The following is a 23,539-nucleotide window of genomic DNA, read 5'->3' as shown; positions in this document are numbered from 1 at the left end:
GACAGTGGCGTTCCCAAGATTTTTAAAGTGTTGTGTCCGGTGATCTTCCACAACACACAATATATTACTAAAAAAAAAATGTATCGTCCTAAAATTAATCAATATTTATATTATAATTGTACAAAATTATTACAATTATTCTCTACGGTTTTCATATGTGTGGTGAAAACTGACAAGAATAAATTAATTGGAGGGCGTTTAAATTCAAAACTCTAAGTGACCAGTTGTTTATAATAACTGGTCTCTTAGGATTGTCCTCTATATTTGTGCAGAATTCTAAGAGACTAGTTGTTTCTAAAGGATGGTCTTAGGAAGTTAGGATTATCTTAACCTAAGAGATCGGTTTTATATAACAACAGGTCTCTTAGCGTTCAGATATAAGTATTTTTCCCAATTTATTTTGGGGGGTCCACCTACTTGGCTCCGCCACTGGTTCTACGTTTATCTCTCCATATTCCCCTATAAAATACTTTCAATAGTTACGTTACCATTCAAGTACATCTAGAGGTAAAATTATGTAAAGCAATGGATAACTACAGAAAGTAGGTAAAGCCTTCATTCAATTGATAAAATTAATTTCTAATCTAGTGTTTGTATACATGTCATTGCAAGAATAAAAAAAAGATAGTACTCCGTAATTGATTAGCATGCATGCAAGTGTAAGGCAATTTCGTCTAATGAAAAGTAATGCAAAGTTGTATACATACTTGTTATGACAAAAAACAAATTTTTTACATCATATTAATAAAGGAAAATAATTAATAGTGAAGTCTTACGTTATAACATTTGATTTTCTACCAAAAAAACTTAGCCAAATCCACTACGTACGTTAACTAACACAAGTTTTACTATATATAAGTAATGTGTAGTAAGCCCTCTGTTAGAAATGCTCGCAATGTTTTAATTTTATTGTAGGAAAAAGGAGATGTAGTATGTGCGAGGACCATGGGAGCACTACAAGAAATTGTACTATTAACGACGGGAAATCCCGTCGCGAAAGGCCAATAATCGTTGATTAACGACGGGATTTCCTGTCGCGAACCCGTCATAAAAGGGGGCCGTCGTTAATAGAAATCCCGTCGTAAATTCGTCGTAAACCCGTCGTAAAAGACATTTGCGACGGTTATTCCCGTCAGTGTTTGGTTGTTAGCCCCGTCGCAAAAGGCTTTTGCGACGAGATTTTTGACCCGTCGTAATTAGGTTGTCGTTAAAGATACAAATTCTTGTAGTGGAGGAAGAAAAGAATTAATATAATTATCAAGTAACATGTTGTAAGAATCCTTTATTGTTTCTCATTCCTATTTCCTAATAACCCTACTTACACCAATTTTTTTTTTTTTTAAAAAAATTATTTCTCTATTTCACAAACAATTAAACTAACGCCATTAACATCCCTAGCACATTACCTTATTATTTATTTTCTATTAGCACAAAAAAAAGTATTGCCCATAAAATTTCCTAAAACTACGCTATTTAGAAACGGATATACCCTAAGATTGCAAATACTCTGATATTACATTCGTGAACAGCTCGTGAATGAGTTGGACTAGAGTTGAGTTAAAAACTTAAAACTCATTTGTATTACATGGAGAAACATAAACAGAGCAATATAATGGTGCTACCGAGGCCGTGGATGCATCGAATTAAATGAATGAACTTCAGATATCATCTCGCTTGAGGTAGGATTCGAACTGTAGTTGCATGTATCCATATTTTCCAAAACCATGCAGTCTCTCAATTCGATAATGATCTGAGTCATGGTTGGCCTATCTTTCCCATCGATTTCGACACATTTTTTAGCCAACTCTGTTACTCTCCAGACAGAGTTATAGTTTTCACCTACATCGACTCGAAGCTTCGGGTCAAGTATACTTCCTATATCCCCTCTGTCAAAAAGAGGCCGTACCCAATGAACCAAATTAGTGCCTGTGCTTATTATAGCCTTTTGTCCTGTGATAAGCTCTAGCAGGACAACTCCAAAGCTGTAAACATCGCTTCTTTCGTTCACTAGTCCCGTTGCATAGTACCTGTACTCACGAATAATAATCTTTCTAATTAAGTATCCATATGTAAACATCATGAGATTGGGTAGAATTATATATGGACTTACTGAGGATCAACATAACCTGGTGTACCGACGATTGTAGCGGTTAGTCTTGAGACATATTCAGCTGGGAAGATTCTCGAGTGACCAAAATCAGCTACTTTAGCTTGAAGATGTTGGTTTAGTAGTATATTAGCTGGTTTCACATCTCTATGTAGTATAGGTGGGCTGCAATGGTTGTGCAAGTACTCCAATCCTGCTTATACAGAATTACAGATTGTAATCTTGGTTTAATGATTATGCAATCAATCAATCTTACTCATAAAACAGCAATTAATTAATGGAGTATCAGTTTTATGTATTGTTTACATCTGGAAATGTTCATTCACTTAATAACATACGACTCCCTCCGTGTTTAATTAAAAGATAAACTTTCCATAATCGATTGTATTTAATTAAAAGTACAATTCCTGTTTTTGGCACGCCATAATTCTTCTCCTCTTCCTCTTAGGGTCCCCATACTTAATTACTCACATCATCTTTTTACTACAATAAATAATTCAACCATTATCAATTTCTTACAATAAATAATAACACAATACCACTTTCATCTTATTTAATAAATTCAACTCAACCTCCTTAAACTAAGTGCCGATCAAACTGTATCTTTTAATTAGATACGGAGGGAATATCTAATTGTTTTTGGCAAAAAAATTACTGAACAATTTTTTATTTGATAAGAAGATGGGACCCATTGAACTATCATCTATCACGGTTAGCCAACCCACATACACAGACCTTTATACTTGAGCTACTCCGAAACATTTCGCAGTTGGTGCGGCTCGACCCTATGACTTGAAGTTGAATTCCCACCAACTTCACCCACTTTTGTTTGTTAAAAAAGTTCTTGCACATGATACAACTTATCTTAACTGAATTTTGGTGAAAGTATGACAATATATATACCTTGAGCTGTGTCAAATGCAATTTCAAGTCTCTTTTTCCAGCTCAAAGTTGCATCAGAATGTTCTGTTCACCAGGATAGAATTAGAACATCAAACTGAGTTTGATAAAATTGTTTCAGTCAGTATTATTCAAATTAGGCTCACCTGATAGAAGATCGTGTAAGTCTCCTTTGGGCATGTATTCATAAATCAGTGCCAAGACGGCTCCTTCTTGGCAGTATCCATAAAGGGAAACCAAGTTCTTGTGAGAAATTCTTCCAAACACTTCAATCTATAAATTACAAAAAATTTCTCTGCTTCACCTCCTATTCTAATATCATAAATTCATATGTAGTAATAAGGAAAACAAGCTCTTGATCAAGCTAATTAATCACACACACCTCATTGCTGAATTGCTTAGGGGCATCACTTTTTGATAGCATTTTGACTGCAACTTCTCTCCCATTTGCCAACCGACCATAAAAGACAACTCCATAGGCACCTTCGCCCAACCTTCTCTGCAACCGGTTTGTCATCTCCTGCACTTGAGAATAGGTGAACCGCGTAAATCCTTCACGCTTACTTCCTGACATATTAGAATCCACTTCTGTAGTGTCTTTGATGTTATTTTGTTCTTCTGTAGCATTCGTTGGACCTGTAATAAGTATACAATTGTTGTCCATTATGGAAGTTTGTCTGGGTATGGCTTGATAGAGGGTAAGATCATAGTACAAAAATCTTGTACGGTCCGTTTAAAAATGATCTTTACACTTTACTTTTTCTATTTTTGGCTATGAGAAGTTACTACCTTACCCCATAATATTTCCAAATTTCCACCCACTTTCTCTTATTTTGTTCATTTTTTCATACACTCAACCACCTTTTTACACATTTCTCTTACTTATCATATTTTGTTATATCTAATTAACTTTTCAATTTTTGTCTTAATTAATATTTATGTAAACGAAAATGATAAAGGTCGCAACATGCGACCTTTAAACCGTGTTACAATGATGCCATGACATTCTTATGTGTCATTATTTAAATTGGGAACTAAAATATTTAACTTATATAACCTATTAAACATGTTTCAAAAAAGGTAGGAAAATCTTAATATTCTAATTTGTTTCCTTCTTTATCGACTACTTTATTTACATATGTTCATAGTAAAAATAGTCTGATGACGCATAGCTTACGTAGCGTCTATTTATACCAATTAAAACCCGACAGTTAGATTGTGACAACTGAATGTTGTCGCAACTTACGACCTTTATCATCAACCGTGTGTAAATAATAACCGTAAAGATATTTACGAAACAAAGGTAGTAGAAAATACTGCCTGTTTGGCTGTTTAGGCATACCTTTTGACCGACGGTGCCTCCAAAACCAAAAGCCGCCAAGGAGTGACAAAATTACTAAGACAGAAAGCAGGGCAATGAGGACCTGATAGCGTGCTGGCACAAAAATATGCAAAATTTCAAGACCATTTCAAAAGCGATTCATAACACATTCATTCATGAAATGATGCAAGAATGCGCATTAATAATGTTCAATTTGTTAACTCGAGTTTATCATATTACCTGGTAGGGAAACTGGACCATCATCCGATGAAGGGGGTGGATTTAGGGGTGATCCATGTAAGTCATACCTAACAACGCAACTCGGCAAAAAAGCCATAGTTATGTACCAAACATGCATTTGCTTGAGAGCGTCTGTTAGGCATTTTTCACAAAGACTACTACTAATATAAGGAGAACATTGTGCGAGGCCGCGTAGTGTCTGAGTTAAGGAGAGGTTGATCTCCCTAACGGCAAAATCATCAAGGCTTTCATTATAAGCAACTTGGTTAACGAGACCCTTCATTGTGTTGTCAAAGACTTGCTTGTATGGATCAAGATGATATTCGCTTACCAAACTGGTACGATTGTTATGCAAATAAAAAGGACTAACCTCATCAAGCGAGAAGATGGGGTGATTGGCATAACGCAAGGTACATTCCTCGTACCAAATGATCCCTTGTTTAAGAAATTTGCATATCTCGACTAGTTTGGTTACCGCCGCTTGGATGCATCGATGACATGTATTGGTATCGACATCTCCCCTGCAGTAGTACAGAGCATAAACTTGGTCAATTCCTCTGCCTATGGTGAAGTTAGAAGAGGTCTTCAGCGCGGCACTGGATGAGAACTCAGTGAAAAGGGTGTGATTGAGATTTTCATGGAACGCGCTGCCTAAGCTGTAACGGAAGCCACTCTTCGGACAATTGTAGCTCATTGGTGTATCAGGATGGTCGTCATTTACAGAGGCAGCAAAGCCATGAGTGGTTGACAATAAAAGTATCACGGTGATGATCATCCGCCTCGACAATACTAGATTTTTTGACATGAATGAAGAAACAAATTGCATCCATGATGACACCATTGTTGACATGGATATTACTTCTGTAATTGCTTGACATTTGATGATTCGACATACGCGCTTAACGTTTTTCAGGTTGTAGACCAAGTGATCAATTAGATAACTCTAATTAATAATTAAAGTAGACCTTTTCAATCTCTATACAAGAGAAGCCAGATTACTCTAATTGAGTCAATTATCAACTCTTTTTTCTACAAAATTGTACCATTAAGGCACTAAGTACTAATAGCATCTTAGAATTAGTCCATCTCAATTATATTATGGTGTCCTGCACGACCCATTTCTCTTGGTAGACACGGGCTATCTTAATTATTAATTCCACACACAAACTCTTGATTACATCCGGTGTATAATAAGTATTGTAAGGTTGGTGTAAATTTATCCCAATGTTTAAAAGTTATTATTGTATTAATATAACAGTTATTCATTTGTACAACGGATGCTAGAGCTGTCAAAACGGTTACTCGAGTCGGGTTCATGTTAGTCATCCTGGAAATCAGGTCTTGTTGGGACACTTGATCACCCAGGTTCATGTCAAGTTCCGTCGAATTCGTTTTCGGTTGGGTCATGTCGGGTTGTTTTTCCATTTCGGGTACAGGTCGGGTTAAGGTTGAGCATGGTCGGTTCAATTTCGGGTTCATGTCTTATCTTGTCGGGTTTAAACCAGGTTTGTTGCACGTAATTTCAGGTTTGAGTCAAGTTTGGGTCGGACAATTATCAAGTCAATTAACATTCAGGTCGGATTCACTCCCTGACAGGGGTCAAGATTGCAACTATCGGATCTAATCAAATTTTTAACGTATGATTTTTTTTTTTATATTTTGAAAAATTGTTCAATTTATTTAAAATTTAACTTTTCGTCCAATCGATCAGGTGATCGACTCATCGTGTATTCTTGTTAAGTCAATACAAATATAAAGTTAATATGAATTTCGAGTCAATGACTAATTTGGTCATTTCAAAACGTTAAAGCGTAAAATATTTGTATATTTAAAAATTGCAAGTTGTTTTAGTTTAAGTTTAATAAGTTTAAGTTGTTTCGAGTTGGTAGAAGAAGGATCTGGCCCAATTGAGGTTGGAGTTACTATTTAGTCTGGTCAATAACAAGTGAGGTTATCCACGGGTTGGATTAAATCGGATAAGGAGTCGCCACAGGTCGAGTTACTAACAGGTTATGGGTCCCGGTAAGTTACGGCTCCAAGTTGATTTAGGATGGTTTCTCGTGTCGGGTCATTTTTTGACAACTCTATCAGTTGCGCGCAAAACCTTTTAAATTCCCAATTGAAATCATAAACCAAATAATAGTCGGGCAGGATTTGATATATGAACATCAATAAAATAGTTGTAATGTACTTAGTTTGTAAAATTATATAAGATTCTTAATGTGTACAATTGAAAAGGTCTTTTGACACCCATTTCGATATACCTTAATTAGCTTAGTTTTAATATCCTTATGTTTGGTCAATGCATTTCCAACTACATGCATATGCTCGAGGAGTGCACGTTGGTTTTTGGCAGCAATGTAGAAATAGAGCATCAGTCATTTAGTCAAAAGAACAGTCCCAAAGGTTTTCTATATCATCGAGGTCATATTTAGTGGTAAAATTTGAGATCCATAATATTGATTATAAATGTATACACGCAATTTCTATCTTAGGGCGGCACCTCTCGCGGCAAAGGATCACGAAACAATAGTAATCTTCCACTGAACGAAGACAATCTACCTTATTACACAAAGGAAAAAAAAGTTGAAATATTGATCGATTGACATGTCAGGACTATATATATCTAGGACACGTAACACGTTATACCTAACCATTGTAGTACAACAGAAGATTGTAGGTAGAAATTCTTTTAAAGCAGGTGAGAAGAAGAATCATATTGAATCAACGACACCTCGCTCTCTCGTAGTTAATTTGTATATCATTTGTCTCTCAAGAACTCGAAAAATATTGACACCCAGGCTCAAAAAATGCAAAACACATGATACAGACGCAACGATATAAGTGGTCCATTTAGATTAGACGGCGGCGGCTAAACTCTAGCAGCATGGAAGCAGATAGCAAGGGTAGGCAATTGCTTTCTTTTTCCTACCATTGTGTCTGAGTCCACAGTACAATAATATGATGATAGTCATGAGAAAAAACACGGCAACAGCCCCTGCAATCAGGATCCATAGACTATCAGAATCCAGAAGCTGCTGGTTAGAGTCTCCAATATCATCATCATCACCAGCACACGTCTGCAAGCTACCAATAGTCCTTTGTTGGATACTTGCCAATCTCCCGGTGTCTATCAATTTCAATAATCCTTCTGAAAATTCTTTTGCTAACGAAGATTCTTTGTTGAAGGCCTACGTAAAAGAAACAAATTAATACTCAAATCCAATATATAGTTATAAACAGGAAAATCACTATTAGAATTTGAGTCATTTGACAACCCAATATTGACGGGCCAAAAATCCCGTCGAAAATGCCTTTTGCGACGGGGATAACAACTAAATAAAGACTGGAACACCGTCACAAATGTCTTTTACGACGGGGTAATGACGGAATTTTCCAAAATGGCGACCCCTTTTATGATAGGTTCGCAACAGAAAATCCCATCACTATTAGCGACTGAATATTCCGTCGTTAATGAAACAATTTATTGAGAAAAGGTATCAAAAAAGAAATTACGAAAATGGAAGGAGGATGTACTCTTACAAATCCAAATCCAACTGTATCGATAGTGACTTCAGGGACGATAGTGAATCGATCACAATAGTCCGTATGGTTAGCAAGGAAAAGCTTCAGATTAGGGGAATCCCCAAAAATAGCATCAACACCACCCTTTGCAGTTCCTTTAGATAACTTCTCGGTCATTTCGTCTTCTGAATTAAGGCTTATTAGCTTCGACTCTTGAATACCTTTTTGGATCAACAAGTTTCTTACAAATGATCCTTCTCGATGCCCCACATTTAATTTATTCCTAATTAGTTGGTTTATGTTCTTGATACGACCACCACCTCGACGTTGTGCAGTAATTGATGATGTCTGGCTTGCTGTATAACAACCCAATAACACCAGCATCACCATAAAAAACAGAATCACCACTAGTCTTGTTTGTGTTATTGATCTCAAGATCTCTCCTGCACCACATTTTTAACGAAATCGTTACAAATAGATCGATACATCTACCTCTTTATAGTAACAAATTTGCATCATTTACATCAGGATTTTTTCATATTTACCACCTTTTAAATTTTACGTTTTTGTATTTACCACTTTTACAATGTATTTTCATATTTACCACCTTAATTATATGAAATTTTTTACATTTACCACTTTTTAACGGATTTCATCTCATTTTTCATCCATATGCGCCCCCTTAACCAACTTCTTTGATTTTCTCCCTCTTTCATTAGATTTCCAATTAAAGAAGTTAGTTAAATAGGACACATTGACCAAAAGTTGGATGAAAACCGTTAAGAGGTGGTGATTAAAATATTTCATAAAATTAAGGTGGTAAATACAAAAACGTGAAACTTAAAAGGCGGTAAATATGTCATTAAGGTACTTACTCCGCAAATTGTCGTACACGATCCCTGTAGATTGCACGGAAGAGCTTGTGTCATTAGATTGTGAAGCATTCTTGTCAGTTCTGTATTCCAGAATCCAGAAAGAGATTGCAACAACAAAGCTAAAGGCAAGTGTAGTAGCTACAATGTACTTAGTGGCTGATGCTAATGCAATTCCTCCCTTTCCGATTGGTTGCTGATTCATTCGAATCAACATTGATATTTCACTGTCTAGATATGGTAGTGTAAAATCCACCCACGGTGTCCTGTAATGGAGTATCGATATCTCCCCCACTGCGCCCTCATAGCCCTACTAATTGTAATTGTCATGTAAATGAGAGTTATAAAAAAACAATAAAATTCTTTGAACTCCAATTTCATAACCATATTCGACAATTTATTTTGATTTTGTTTTTGTTTATGTTTATTTTAGGTAATCGAGGTCAACAACTGATTCATGATTTGTGGGTTAGTTAATCCTCTCAAAGTTGCATTATCATGGATATTGATGTATGCATGTGACTTTTTTTCCGGTTTCAAAAATAAAAACAAATCATGTATAAAGGCTCATCGATTCATCATCATTTATTATCGCCTACCCAGCTCTAAACTAGAGAGATAGCAAGAGGTCAGGATGGGAGAACCATACGTACCTGAGAGGAGACCTCTTTGAGCATATCATCGAAAGTGCCATTCATTACGCCATCGGCATTGGCGAAGGGGATGAACTCGTAGGGAACTGGAGAAGGAAGTCCAAAACTTACGATTTCTTCAAAAACTTCGATTGCAAAACCACTGAAGTTTTGCACCCCAGTGATAGGATGTCGTTCGATGGCTACAAATTTAGTGAGCCCTGGTCTTACTGGAATCAAAATTCTTAGTTTTGTAGATGTCTGGTTCCTCGCATCGATTGTTCCATTTTGACCCATTACAATCATGGGTATCAAGGCCACCACCATAACTCTTAGGAGCATAACACAACCATTATTCTTGTATATCGTCATTTCGAAACCTCTTAATTAATTTCCAAAATTTTCTTAAATCAGTATTTTTTAGTACAAGATTGATCGAGGATTTATTAAACCCCAACCACTAATGGATTTATTAAACCCCAACCACCCTCTTATTTAATTAAAGCAAATGAAACAAACTTAATGAGTTGCTAAACACGATGTCATTAATATATTAACAAGTGCACTACTCTATTTCCTTCCTTCATGTGTGACACATTCTTAGTCAACATCTAGACAAGAACGTAGTACTCTGTAGGTGATAACGGCTTGACATGGTCTTCAAATGTCAAAAGATCGACCCCTTTTTTTTTTTTTTTTTGGTGTTAGCACCCGGTTCACCCTTAGGGCTAATCCAGATTCAGGGCGATTTCTGGGTGGATAGGTTCCAGTCCCCTCCCAATTGTTATTGCTGGGGATCGAACACGAGTTCTCCCTACCAAGTTCAGCCTCAATCACCACTAAACCAACGAACAATTAGTAAAGAAGAAGCATTAGTAGTACACAATACATGATTAAAACTTAGAAGTGAGATTGTTCAATTACGCAAGCTATATAGGTCGACCGTTTAGTAGTTGATAATAGATGACGGTAAGGGTAGCGATTTTGAATGTAATTTTGAGAAGAAAAACTCATGCCAATTCGTACAAATGTTAATAGATTTGTGTAATTATTATAACTCATTACCATTCACTTTCAAAATCAAAATGAGAAGGATAAAAATATAACTATCACAATGTTCCAACATATAAAAACCCAGATGCGGATCAGATTAATTAGCACCAATAGTATTAAAAAAGAATGTCGGATAGATGTACTCCCTCTGTTTTCGAATATTAGTCCCATTAGGAATCTTGACACTATTCGCAATTGAAGAGAATATTCTAATTTCTTTCCAATACGTATTTCAAAACATATTCACGTGAGATTTTATTTTGTTCGTCTTAATGTGTAGTACAACAATGTTAAATTTTTATATATTTTTTTTACATACGTATATGGAGATATTTACGTTTAAATATTGAGTTGAAACGAATTGAAAAGTTAAAACATGACTAATATTTAAGAACAGAGGGAGTATGTAATTCTAGGGCAAATAGGCTCCAATTAAGTCTTTCCGTTTCTCTTCTTCTAGATTTTTAACGCATTTTCCTTATACGCTTATAATGCCATCGTCATTTTCTAAAAGTATACTCTGAATTTAAATAATATATTTAGTATTCTAAATTATAAATCAATATATAATTTGTTTCGTATTGATAGTATCGGATTTTTTTTTTTACAACAAGTGTTATAAATATTGTATTTAATGTGGATGTAAAGTTACCAAAAAAAGCTTAAAAAGTACTTCGATATAAGTAAAATTTATTTATTTTCTAGTGATAAATTTTTTTTCTTTCCGGAAAATCATAATTATAAAGGTAAACCATCTAACCGTTTAAAATTATCATACAATAAAAAGTAATCATAACATTATAAAATTATTAAAAGCCGGTTAAAAGCTATTCTGATGTACGATAAATTTATTGTATACTGGATGCGTTTAAGACCTATTTAATAAAAAGTATCACCATTATATTACTACCGGGGTTGTGGACCCATCGATGTAGTTGAAACTGGGGCGGTCATCATCTCCATCGTGGTAGTAACGGAGCTCGAACACTCGACATCCACATTCTCCATAGCCAAACACTCCCTCAATTCAATAACAATGTTGCTCATTGTTGGCCTATGTGCTGCATCTAGCTCAACACATTGCTTAGCTAGCTCTGTTGCTCTCCAAATGGTGTTGTAGTTTTCGCCTACCTCAACCCGTATTCTTGGGTCCAATATGCTGCCTATGTCACCTCTTTCGTAGAGAGGCGTTACCCATTGAACCAAATGAGTGTTTGTGTATTTTATGATTGCAGATTTCCCTGTTATGAGCTCGAACAGAACAATTCCAAAGCTGTAAACATCGCTTTTTTCATTCACCTGCCCGGTTAAATGGTACCTGCAGCAGTCCTAAATTATTGTTACATCTCGAAATGACAAACAATACATATGGATTGGAGTTGGGAGAATGGACTTACTGAGGATCAAGATAACCAGTTGTTCCAATGACCCTAGTCTCAAGTTTGGAGACATATTCAGCTGGGAATATTTTCGAGAAGCCAAAATCAGCTACTTTTGCCTGGAGAAAATTTTGATTTAGAAGTATATTTGCCGGTTTTACATCTCTGTGGACAATAGGTGGGCTGCAACCAGTGTGCAGATAATCCAATCCTGTAAATATAGATAATGATCGAGTTGATTTTAACGCTTTAACCACAAATCTTACTGAAAAAAATAGTCACAAGATGGTATACATTCCGAATTAGTAGTCACTTCCTTCAAATGGTAGCGGATTATGATTTATGAATTAATATCCTCTGTTACAGAACAATAGGCACGAAAAGTAGTCACTCCCTTCAAATAGTAGCAGATTTTGATTTATGATTGAATTTCCTATGACTCGCTACTTTAGTTTGATGTGAGTGTAGAAACAAAGACAGGGTAAATGGTAGAATTCTTATAATTAAGAAGCAGCTTTGTAGCAACATAGAAGTATGTTGGATGTATTAGCTAGTCTCATAAAGAAATTTCGGTAAAGATAGAGAGAATGCTAGCTGTGTATTCACCTTGAGCAGTGTCGAATGCAATTGAAAGTCTCCGTTTCCAGCTTACGACTACACCTGAATGTTCTGATCAACGAGAGCATAAGATCTTAAAAGCTATTGGACAAGAACAACAATGTGACAATGTATAGCATATAGATATATATGTTTTTGATGCAACACTTAAATCAAAATTAATTACAAATTAAATTAAGCGTGCCACCTGAAAGAAGAGCTTTCAAGTCCCCTCCAGACATGTACTCATAAATAAGTGCCAAGTTGGTAGTTCCTTCTTCGCAGTATCCAATCAGAGAAACCAAGTTTTTGTGATAGATTCTTCCTAACACTTTAACCTATCCCAGAAGAATTATATTTGTTATTTGGATCACCTCCTTACAGTAGGTGTGTTCAATCCGTGGACTATGGACCATGGTGCACCATGTGCACCAAAAGAACACATGTGCATAAATAAAAGAACATAACACTACGACAAAAGAATATGCGATATAATATTTCACTTTTTTATTATAAAAAATAACATATTATTTCACTATTTATTAAAAATATGAAAAGAAATATATCCAGGTTCTTTTCACGTAGTCGGATGTTCTTTTAATTATATACAAGTGTTCTTAAGGTACACCATGCTCACTGTGCACTATGGTCCACCGTCTAAATTGTGTGTTCATGAACATATATAAACTGGCCGGTGCTGCAAAAAATTACAAACCTCATTGGTAAATTGCTTAGGAGCATCATTTGAAAGCACCTTGACGGCGACTTCTCTGTGGTCATCATTCAAGCGACCATAGTAAACGATTCCATAGCCACCTTCACCTAGTTTTCTATTGAAATCATTTGTCATGTCCTTTACCTGAGAATAAGTAAACCGAGCCAATTGCAACCAAGCTTCTTCAATGTTAGTTTCCCCTGTTGCACTATTAGTTTCCACTTCTGCAGCTTCTTCTGTACTATTGGTGTGCCCTGTTACTTATATACAGAAAGGCTAGAATTAGACCTTAACGTTTTAATTTCTTGGAGTTTGTACAAATTTCTTTTAAAACCAACAAAATCCAATTATGCAACAAAGTTGGTGATCGATGAAATAATCTATTTCCCGTCTAAAATGTCAAAGCTATATTTTAAGTTTGATAGCTATATGTCAGAGCAATATAAGTATATAACTGATAATTTTCCACGGCAATGAAATAGTATTGTGCATAATGTTATAGTTTTAAGTTACCTGAAATCCGTCGTCGCCTCCATAACCAAAAGCCACCAAGAAGTAATAAAATTACAATGACAGGTAACAAGGCGGCAAGAAGGATCTTATACCGCTGACCATCTATCACAGAAATGAAGAGAAAAAGTTTAGGAGAAATTTCAAACACAAAGGTAAGGCCGCCGCGCCTCCTTTTGGTGCTTTCATATTATCGTACAAATGCAAGCAAGGTTTTTCTTACCTGGATTTGGGGATGGAGAAGGTAGTGATGATAGTTGAAATATATCGAACCTGATAAAGCAACTCGGCAAATAAACCATAGTCTTGGACCATAAATCCATCTTATTAAAAGCAATCTTTAGGCATTTTTCACAAAGAATACTACTAATAAAGGGACTACATTGTTCAAGACCTCGTAGTGTATCGGACAATTCAGAGAGGTTCACTTCTTTTGTTGAAAAGCCAGGTGGATTGCCATTATATGCCGTATCATTGATGAGAGAGTTCATTGTGTCGTCGAAATCCTGTCTATATGGATTAAGACGTTCGCTCACCAAACTGGTTGTGTTTGTGTAGACGTAATCTGGATGTTCCTCGTCAAGGGAGGAGATGGTGTGGTTAGCATAACGGAAGGTGCATTCCTCATACCAAATTATCGCTTGTTTCCTAAATTTGCATTTCTGTCTTATTGTGTTCACCGCAGCTTCGACACATCGATGACATGTATGGATAACGATATTACCCCTGCAGTAGTAATGAACAAACACTTTGTCAATACCTGTGTCGTTGCTACTGCGTTTAGAGTAGGACAACCGCGAGGCGTTGTCAGAAATTTCTGGGAAAATGTTGTTTAGGTTTTCTTCAAATGTGCTGCCCGTGCTGTAGGGAAAGCCGGCGTGGTAGTAACAATCATATTTCAAATGTCGAGGACTATTGTTGTTGTCTGTCGAAGAAGCACCGTGTGTGGCTGACTGTAACAAGTTGATGATGATGAGGCCGACCATCTGCCTCAGAAAATTCGCTTTTTCAGACATAATATAGATGATGATTGTCTGATCTAGTTATTGTAACGACTGAAATTCTGACGAGGTTAAGTTTGTACATCAGGACCTCGATTTCCTACTAGTCTATGTTTTTTTGTTTTGTTTTGGGAAGTGTTTAATTTGACGAGTTCTGATTATTTTCTACACAATAGACCCTCTGAATCCACTCCAAGTACTCAAAGCTGCAGAAAAAGAAAAAAAGAAGAAGAAAAAGTCCCTTTCATCTTACTCGGCCTTGGTGCGAAGTTGACTAATTACAATATTTGAAATGGCCATCTTATTAGTTGCCGAAAACAAAAAAGTCAATTTGACAAACAAGAAAAAGACCCTTTCACCAACTTTGCTTGGTGAACGTGGGTACACCCTATTCCAATAAGGGAATAATGAGGGACATGAATTCAAATTCGTGACCTAACCGTACATATATACTCCCAATTGGTAGAAGTTACATACACCCGATAACATGTAGAGCTACATGCAACAAGTCGTTCAATTGTACCATGGGCGGACCTATTAAGCGCTACAGGGGACCGAAGGGACCTATTATTTTCAAAAAAAAGTTGCTAAACTGATGTTCAGGTAATTAATTGCACTTAAATTAGTTAAAATATATATAGTTAACTTACAATAATCTTAATGAAACCCCTTTGGGATGATGGTTGTTGTACTAATTTCCACCTAGGTTCGAATCCTCGTAAGATGCATTATAAGGTTTTTAAAAACAAATTATTTTATCTTTTACTTGTCGTTTGTTGATCCTTATAAATTCTTCAATGTATTTTTTGTTTTTTTCCTTTTCCCTTTGTAAGTCATCTTTTCTTATCACTTTTTATTTTTTATTTGGTGTTTCTATAATGATTCATAACTTAATTTGATTTAAAAAAACACAAAAACGTTTAGTTAATTTTTTCTTCAATTATATTTTATAATTTCCATAAAATATGTTTCTAGTAATGTATATTTATAATCCATTTTATAGACTTATAGTTGCATGCCTTGAACTTTTTAGAGATCTATTTAATTACTTCGTATATAGATTTATAATGCCCCACAAGCGTTGAAAATGATATTACTTTTTCTTTTAATTAGCGTTTGTATGTGCTATTTGTTCAAAGACAACTATTGTAATAATGTAAATCTCCTTCAAGTTTGAAAAACTCATTTTCCATTTTAAATTGAAATCGCGCCAAGTTATTATTATAATTTGGACTATTGTTATGAAAATCCAAAATTAAAGTTCATAAATTCTTCACGTATTTTATTATTACGTTTATAATATTTATTATTTACCTTTCAACTTTAACTCACTAAAAGGGAAAAAAAAAATCATATATTTTTTTTGGACCCCATACATAAATTCCTGGATCCGCCCCCTATTGTACTTAGATTTGATTTACTCATATATACCTCCTGCCTTTGCTACTAGACCAAAAGGAATTATTTGAGATCCATGTTTGTGCATATATTACAATATGCTAAGCATTTAGTACAAAATATTCTTGGAATATTCAGTATCAGTTGTAAATCAGCTTACAGAGTCTTTTTTTGGATAGTTAATGTCGCAACTTGAAAGGATAAGAAGTATAAGAATTCAAGCTAACTTTGGTCTTCTTTCTATAATTAGTTGAATTTAACATATATAATACTACAATTAATAAACGTCGATCATATAATGCACTACTGCTAAATAATTAGAGCTGACTTAGACAATTCGCTGATATATCTCGGTTGAAGATTTCGCTTACAGCTCCACAAACAAGTTGAGTGATGGCGACTTTTTTAACGACATCTTCATTCTTCAGACTATAACAACAGAAGCAGACCTTAAAAGAAAAGCGTTTACCATTATCCTGCACAGGAATTAGGGAGAAAAAAAAAGAAAAAAGAGATGAAGAATTCTGGTATTTTCTTTCTGATATCACTCTTAACAATTTGCATCATAACCATCCGTGTAATGGGTCAAGATAGCACAAACGAAACGACAATGTCGCTACAACAACTACTAATTGCTGTTCCTGTTAGAGATGAGTTGAACGAATTTGTAAGGGTCATAAAATCGAGCGACGGAGAGATACAGAACTACACTGGTTTCTCCATCAAGATGTTCGAAGCAGCGGCTGTGATCGTTGGCTCTTCGTTTAAGTACAAATTCGTTCCCTACACTATGCCCAATGGGGCCTTGAAAGGCAGTTTTAATCAAATGCTCCTGGACGTGCAGGATAAGGTGCATACGTTTACAATCCCTTTCTTTCTTCACAAATTCTTACTACATCCAATATCTCTTTTTATCTTATTATATATATATCTCTACTCTCTACTTAAAAAAGCCGAAACTCAATATGAGTTTTGCATCATTTTTTATGGCCTATTATACCCTTTATTTGGTTTATTATTTACAATATTGTCATTCACTTGCAACACACACCATTTTACATAATAAAATTTGATTATTACTCCGTATATATTAGTAAAATATCCAAGTCAAATTAAAGATACTATATAAACATTGTGAAAGTTAAAATGATGCATTTAAAAAGAAATGGAGAGTGTACATGTATTTTTTATTTTTTTTGGTGTAAATGTGAACAGCTTCATGTGGTTTTTAATGGAGCAAGGTATATACATGTGTTAACTTGCAAATAAGAATAATAAACTTTTGTTTGATGTAAACAATGTCTTTTATGTTATACGTAATAGAAAAAAAACTTAATTAATACTCTGTACGAGTAGTAAAAATTATAAATGTACGTCGAGCCAACACGTGCATGGCACGTGCTTCTGACTAGTATATATAAAAAAAGCCCAACACTTCATATAAGTTTTGCATCATTTCTTATATCCATTATTATGCCCTGAGAACTTTTGTAGTTCCAGTCATGAACATTGCACACAGAATTCTTGCCATTCAATCCAGCTTTTCATTCATTCATTTGTATTTTAATTGTGTGCTGCAAATGAGCATTACAATGCCTTAAATAGGCGGCGCATCAACCTTAAACTTAGTGCCCTAAAGACACCTCAGCATTCCCTTAGCATGTGACTAGAAAACTGTCAAAATAGTAGATACACCTATTACATGAAATAGCTAGAAAACAACAAACAGCTATGCTATATGGACTGATTGTTGATGTTGGGCTGGGCTTCATTTATGGCTTCATATAGCCACTATTCTCAACACTCCCCCTCAAGCTGAGAGTGAGGAGGAAGAACACACTCCCAGCTTGGAAAGAAGGTGGTTCTGCTGCTTTGTAGACAGAAGTTTGGTGAAAATATCTGCTAGTTGATTGGTGGTGTGAACATAGGTGGGATTAATTGTTTCCTATTTCTCTAATATGGTACTACTCACATGTGAACAACATAGAGTTTCAACATTTTCAAACAAAATGATAATATTTTGAGGGAGCCGAAGGAAGAAAATGTAAGTATGTAAATATAAAAAGAGGCTAAAAGAATACGTTATGAGAAGTTTTTCTTAGTAGAACAACGAGGAGTACTAGTATTTCTATACATCCGCTTACTCTGTAACATTTTTTCCTTATATAAACTTATATGGGTACTTAATTATTTTGATAGAAGTCGATGAGAACTTTTTTTTTTTACGCATAGCACACCCGATTCACCGGAGCTTAGCTCCGACTACATCCGGATCCGACCCGTGTCGCACACCTTGCTTATGGTGGGTGAGTCTCCCAACAAGAGTTTCTGCATACGGCGAGGCTCGAACCCGAGACCTCCCTTAAGCGACATCAAGCTGCTTACCACTTGAGCCAACTCTATGTTGGTAAGTCGATGAGAACTTACATAGGCTTATTAACGCAAAAACTATAATAAGTGCAGGAGAAGAATCTCCACGGTGCAGTTGGGGATATAACAATATTATCCCAAAGAATGAATTGGGTGGATTTTACAACACCATACTTGGACACCGAGGAGCGTATTCTGCTACCGTTGCGGGGAGAAAGAGATGTGCTGAAACCATTCACAACAATAATTCTGGTTGTAGCCGTTACATTGGGCTTTGGCATCTTGGTTGCAGTAATGTTCTGGATTTGGAAACTTTGTAAGTACAACAATGCATCATCGTTGACACAACCCTCAGGGAATAGGGATGTCTACTGGAAAAGTAAGTACCAAATACATAGTATTTTTGTTTCTTTTCCTGATTATTATTGTTCTATATTAATCGCTACCCCTTCATGGTTGCACCCATTTTGATTTTGATGTACGCGACGCGTCATGGACAAAACGCGTAATTAAAACAGAATAAGTCCCCAATAACCTTAACCACAGAATAATAGGTTGTCCACAACCCACCCCCACTAGGGATGGGCATGGTCTAGGACCCAGTTCAGACCTGGTTGAACCCGGGCCATTTTTAAGGGTTTGGATCTAGTTATTAGAGACCCAATGGATCTGGGGCGGATTTGAATCCATGTATTTAAAAACGGGTCTGGGTCCAATATTTTCAGACCCAGACTCGGTCCAGATCCGGCTCATGTGCCCGGTCAATTATTATAAATTAGAAATAGGATAATTAGATAAATTCATGCATTAGTATTTTGGCACTAATTTGCGAATTGTGATAATTTATGTATCGAATGTGAATATGAGATAGTAAATGACGGTAAAATTAATGGCGCGAAAAAATCTCTAAGACAAAATTTTTAATTTAAAAATAACACTAGACCCATTGGATGGGGTCCGCCTGAAAAATATGGGTCGGGATCTCACCAAACCCGGCCCATGCCCATCCCTAACCCCCATGCATCGCTCTGATCAAGTTGATGCGCGTGTTCACCAAGCCATCCTACAACCTTGTCAAATAAGATGTAGTCAACTACTAAAATATGCTCCCTCTGTCCTGTAATACTTGACATATTTTCCCCGTCCCATAATACTTGACATGTTTCTAAAAATGGAAATATTCTAACAATATTATATTATTTTTCACTCAACCCCTACTAACCCACCTACCCCCTACTCCATACAAAAAATAATTAAAAATTCAACCCCTACTCTCCCCCAACCCCACCTCTTAACTCACCTACCACTAACTACATTAAAATAATACCCCACTATCAACTAATACCTATTAAATTATTTAAACTCTGTGCCGGTCAAACCGGGTCGAGTATTACGGGACGGATGGAGTATAAACAAGGGGAAATCTTTGTATTATTTCCATGTGGGACATTTGCTCACTTTTTATTTTTTCTTTTTTCCAACAAGAACTTCCAACACTTCCTTCTCATTTTCAATTTCTCTCATAATTTTTGCATCAATTATGAAACAATAAAGTGTACGGATTCACAGTGCTATCAAAAGAAATCGAACTCATTAAGTAGTTGTTTAAAACTGGACATATAAGTTAATTGTTCACAAAAGCAAGAAGCTATAGGCTGTTTCTGACAATTTTTCTAAAAAACATTGATACTTCCACAATTTTTAGGGTTTAGTAATTTGTTTTAATGCCCCTCTTCCCCTAAGGCCCTAACCTATAAAACTTACTTCCAATAAACTTTACTTCTTCTGTCTTTAGTACATAGACTCAGTGACATATTCTCTTAATGCAGGAACGATACTGGGATCCATAATGTATACAAGAGCAGTGATTATACTAGTCCTTATGGTGTTACTTGTCATTATAGCTTGTTATGTGCCACTCCAAATTTCATTCATTTCAACACAACCTCTAGTTAGTGACATTAAGGACCTGAATGACCTAATCAGGAAAAGATCGATCGTGGGCTATCGACTAGGAGCCTTCATGAATGATACATTGGTTTATAATCAAGTGCCAGAATCACAATTAAGGGAGTTGCGGTCACAAGATGAAATGTATATCAAGTTAAAAAAAGGAGGCAAAAATGGCGGTGTTGATGCTGTTGTTGCTGGGGTACATCATCTCAAGATGTTCCAAGACAAATATTGTAATGAATTTACCCTTGCTCCACATTTTCGTCTCCCATCTGCAGGATTTGGCTTTGTAAGTTGCTAGTTCACTCTCCTCCTCCTCCACTTATTAATTTTTTTTAGGTTGCACATACAGTGATCATTGTGTTCCCATGTGCATAAATTAGAAGGTTGGCTTATATGATTAAGGTCTTGTTGTCTCGACTTATAAGACTTTATTTAAATAAGTTTCAGAACCTATAAGTTCAGATAAGTTTCAATAAGACCAGTTCTTATAAGTTCAGATGAGTTTTAATAAGGTACTATAAGTCAAATAAGGTTCTATGAGGTCTTATAAGTTAAATAAGTTCCAATAAGTTCCAAAAAATTCCTATAAGTTTGAGTTAATAAAATATTCATGTAATATTATGGCTTTGTTCTGTTCGACTTATTTTGAGTTATTTCAGACAAAACAAGTCCAGATAAGTTCAGAAAAAATAAGTTTCTTTTTCAGACATTTTCACACGCAAATAAGTTTATTTCAGACAAAATAAGTTTTATTCAAATAAAATAAGTTCCGGTTAGGCTTAATTCGTTCTATTGGCTTGTTTTGACTGAACTTGTATTATCTGAACTTATAAGAACTTATCTGAAATTAACTAAACTTGACTGAACTTATATGAACTTATTTTATCTGAAAAATCTTATTTTGTCTGAAATAAACTTATTTGTGTGTGAAAATGTCTGAAAAAACTTACTTTTTCTGAACTTATCTAAACTTAACTAAACTTATCTGAACTTATTTTGTCTTAAAAAAGTCAAAATAAGTCGAACAGAAAAGAGCCTAATTAAGTTCAGTTAAGTTCAGATAAGTTCTGATAATATAAGTTCAGTCAAAATAATTCGAATAGAACGGAGCCTAAATAAATCATATTAATATTATTATATTAAAATAATTTCCGGTTATTAGTTGACATTAATAACTATCAATTATATGTAAGTATTAATTAATATGTTAATTATTATCAATTATAAGGGAAAAGTTTAATTAATAAACACTTCTAAAATTACGTGTACATCACAAATAAATGGACTATCTTTTGGTGAGACATAAACCAATTATATTAAGGAGTAGTAATTATATTATTAGAAATAAAATAAAAGACATAATTATTAATATAAAAACTAAGTATTCCGTTGTAATTATTTTATTATTTTATATTTAATCAGCTATTATCAATATTCTAATGGCTAAAACTTTAATAATAATCTAATAATCTTTAAATAAATTCTGATAAGGTCATATATATTCGTATAAGTTAAATAAGTTCTTTTAAGATCCTTCAAATTCAGATAAGTTCCAGTTAGAATACGTCACTACAAAAATTTGTATCTTTTATGACAACCTAATAACGACGGGTAAAAATCCCGTCGCAAAACAACCCAACAAAGACGGGAACAACCGTCGCAAATGTCTTTTACGACGGGTTAACGACGGGACCATTAACGACGGTCCCCTTTTATGACGGGTTCGCGACGGAAAATCCCGACATCAATCAACAATTATTGACCTTTACCGATGGGATTTCCCGTCATTAATAGTACAATTTCTTATAGTGCGTTCAGATAATTCAAATATTATAAGTTGTAGAGGAGACACACTAACTATACATCATGTGCAGGTGTCAAAAAAAAAAAAAATACTATACATCATGTTGTCATGGCCTCACCGTTTTATTTTTGTTTAGTTTATTTTATATTTTGCTTCTTATTTTATATCTTTCTGATGAAGAGACGAGGCACTGATTTTATGACGGGTTTTCTCACCTAGGCTTTCCAAAAACATTTACCTTCAGAATTTGCTACTACAGTAGATAAATTCTCGGCAGCAATTGTGCAACTTATTGACAATAATAGAAAAATCAGTGAGATTCGAGCATCAACAATCGGTGATTTGGATGATGTATGTCAAGATAAGACTCAAAGATTGCAAGATCGTCTTTCTCTCTGGTTTCCAGTCGCAAGTGTCATATTTGTGGTAGTTCTTGTGATTGCCATGCTTATATCTTACAGCGGAACACTCATGTGCATGAAGAAGTAAAATAAGTTGTCAGTCTCCCAACACGCACCTATATTACCTTGCTGTATATAACATGTACTATAATAATGTTTTAGTTCATTTCTAATTTAAAGAGTTTTCTCATAGCCCCATTATATTTTGTCTTTCCCCTTTCATTTCTCTTCTTCTAGATCTTTAACGCATGTTCCTTGTAAGCTTATAATGCCATCGATCAATTTCTAAAACTATACTCTAAATTTAAATAATATATTTAGTATTCTAAATTATAAATCATTATACGTATAATGTACTATTCGTATTGACAATATCGGATACATTTTTAATTTCTTTTATTATACAACCGGTTTATACATGGTTAGGTATAACCAATGGTTTATTTTCCCCCTCAAATGAGCAATATGTAAATTTATCACAACTTTAGACAAATATAGACAAACAAAAATTTGAATACCGAGAGGAAATTAATACACTGGTGAACGTTATTTTTCTTTCACTACTGTTATCATATATGTGATCGAAAATGTTGGAAGTAAAATTCAATTTTAATATTGTCAAATGATGTTTGTTGGAATGATTACTAGAAAGTAGAGGATTTGAATTATTTATGATGTATGAACATGTTATTGCATTCTCTAGTTTACTTTGGTTTCATGCATGTTTAATTTCACAAGTAGACGTTAGTTTAATTAGA

The 23,539-nt window shown here is 34.9% G+C and overlaps 4 protein-coding genes across 4 annotated transcripts; 1 reads left to right on the top strand and 3 right to left on the bottom strand.

Moving 5' to 3' along the window:
* Positions 1–1,390: 1,390 nt before the first annotated feature.
* Positions 1,391–5,421, bottom strand: LOC110797471 (putative leucine-rich repeat receptor-like serine/threonine-protein kinase At2g04300). The gene is made up of 7 exons (XM_056841202.1): positions 4,569–5,421; positions 4,350–4,442; positions 3,390–3,643; positions 3,154–3,280; positions 3,011–3,073; positions 2,111–2,300; positions 1,391–2,027 (listed from the first exon to the last, which is right to left on the bottom strand). The coding sequence occupies exons 1-7, from the start codon at positions 5,416–5,418 to the stop codon at positions 1,619–1,621; spliced, it is 1,986 nt and encodes a 661-aa protein (XP_056697180.1). The 5' UTR covers positions 5,419–5,421; the 3' UTR covers positions 1,391–1,618.
* A 1,658-nt stretch (positions 5,422–7,079) lies between these two features.
* On the bottom strand, positions 7,080–9,985 carry LOC110797469 (glutamate receptor 2.5-like). Its single transcript, XM_022002580.2, has 4 exons — positions 9,619–9,985; positions 8,969–9,275; positions 8,112–8,536; positions 7,080–7,759 (listed from the first exon to the last, which is right to left on the bottom strand). The coding sequence occupies exons 1-4, from the start codon at positions 9,967–9,969 to the stop codon at positions 7,448–7,450; spliced, it is 1,395 nt and encodes a 464-aa protein (XP_021858272.2). The 5' UTR covers positions 9,970–9,985; the 3' UTR covers positions 7,080–7,447.
* A 1,395-nt stretch (positions 9,986–11,380) lies between these two features.
* LOC110797468 (putative leucine-rich repeat receptor-like serine/threonine-protein kinase At2g04300) lies at positions 11,381–14,988 on the bottom strand. Its single transcript, XM_056838844.1, has 7 exons — positions 14,075–14,988; positions 13,855–13,956; positions 13,342–13,595; positions 12,835–12,964; positions 12,636–12,698; positions 12,048–12,240; positions 11,381–11,968 (listed from the first exon to the last, which is right to left on the bottom strand). The coding sequence occupies exons 1-7, from the start codon at positions 14,865–14,867 to the stop codon at positions 11,557–11,559; spliced, it is 1,947 nt and encodes a 648-aa protein (XP_056694822.1). The 5' UTR covers positions 14,868–14,988; the 3' UTR covers positions 11,381–11,556.
* Positions 14,989–16,619: 1,631 nt separating this feature from the next.
* LOC110797441 (glutamate receptor 2.6-like) lies at positions 16,620–23,111 on the top strand. Its single transcript, XM_022002557.2, has 4 exons — positions 16,620–17,100; positions 18,714–18,999; positions 20,450–20,862; positions 22,600–23,111. The coding sequence occupies exons 1-4, from the start codon at positions 16,765–16,767 to the stop codon at positions 22,867–22,869; spliced, it is 1,305 nt and encodes a 434-aa protein (XP_021858249.2). The 5' UTR covers positions 16,620–16,764; the 3' UTR covers positions 22,870–23,111.
* The last annotated feature ends 428 nt before the right edge of the window (positions 23,112–23,539 follow it).

Source organism: Spinacia oleracea, chromosome 3 (assembly GCF_020520425.1).
Source record: "Spinacia oleracea cultivar Varoflay chromosome 3, BTI_SOV_V1, whole genome shotgun sequence".
Lineage (NCBI taxonomy): Eukaryota > Viridiplantae > Streptophyta > Magnoliopsida > Caryophyllales > Amaranthaceae > Spinacia > Spinacia oleracea.
Note: the sequence above shows the minus strand (reverse complement) of the source record. Positions and strands in the feature narration are given on the sequence as shown.

Excerpts from the sequence above, each read along its gene's own strand:
- LOC110797471 (XM_056841202.1), bottom strand. The coding sequence starts at position 5,418 with ATGTCAACAATGGTGTCATCATGGATGCAATTTGTTTCTTCATTCATG. Across the intron at positions 4,443-4,568 it reads TGGTCCAGTTTCCCTACCAG|CACGCTATCAGGTCCTCATT; the intron begins GTAATATGATAA and ends TTTTTGTGCCAG. Across the intron at positions 2,301-3,010 it reads TGCATTTGACACAGCTCAAG|GATTGGAGTACTTGCACAAC; the intron begins GTATATATATTG and ends CTGTATAAGCAG.
- LOC110797469 (XM_022002580.2), bottom strand. The coding sequence starts at position 9,969 with ATGACGATATACAAGAATAATGGTTGTGTTATGCTCCTAAGAGTTATG. Across the intron at positions 8,537-8,968 it reads CGTGTACGACAATTTGCGGA|GAGAGATCTTGAGATCAATA; the intron begins GTAAGTACCTTA and ends AATGTGGTGCAG. Across the intron at positions 7,760-8,111 it reads ATACAGTTGGATTTGGATTT|GCCTTCAACAAAGAATCTTC; the intron begins GTAAGAGTACAT and ends TCTTTTACGTAG.
- LOC110797468 (XM_056838844.1), bottom strand. The coding sequence starts at position 14,867 with ATGTCTGAAAAAGCGAATTTTCTGAGGCAGATGGTCGGCCTCATCATC. Across the intron at positions 12,699-12,834 it reads CTTGAAAGCTCTTCTTTCAG|AACATTCAGGTGTAGTCGTA; the intron begins GTGGCACGCTTA and ends CTCGTTGATCAG. Across the intron at positions 11,969-12,047 it reads ACTGGTTATCTTGATCCTCA|GTACCATTTAACCGGGCAGG; the intron begins GTAAGTCCATTC and ends GGACTGCTGCAG.
- LOC110797441 (XM_022002557.2), top strand. The coding sequence starts at position 16,765 with ATGAAGAATTCTGGTATTTTCTTTCTGATATCACTCTTAACAATTTGC. Across the intron at positions 17,101-18,713 it reads TCCTGGACGTGCAGGATAAG|GAGAAGAATCTCCACGGTGC; the intron begins GTGCATACGTTT and ends TAATAAGTGCAG. Across the intron at positions 19,000-20,449 it reads TAGGGATGTCTACTGGAAAA|GAACGATACTGGGATCCATA; the intron begins GTAAGTACCAAA and ends CTCTTAATGCAG.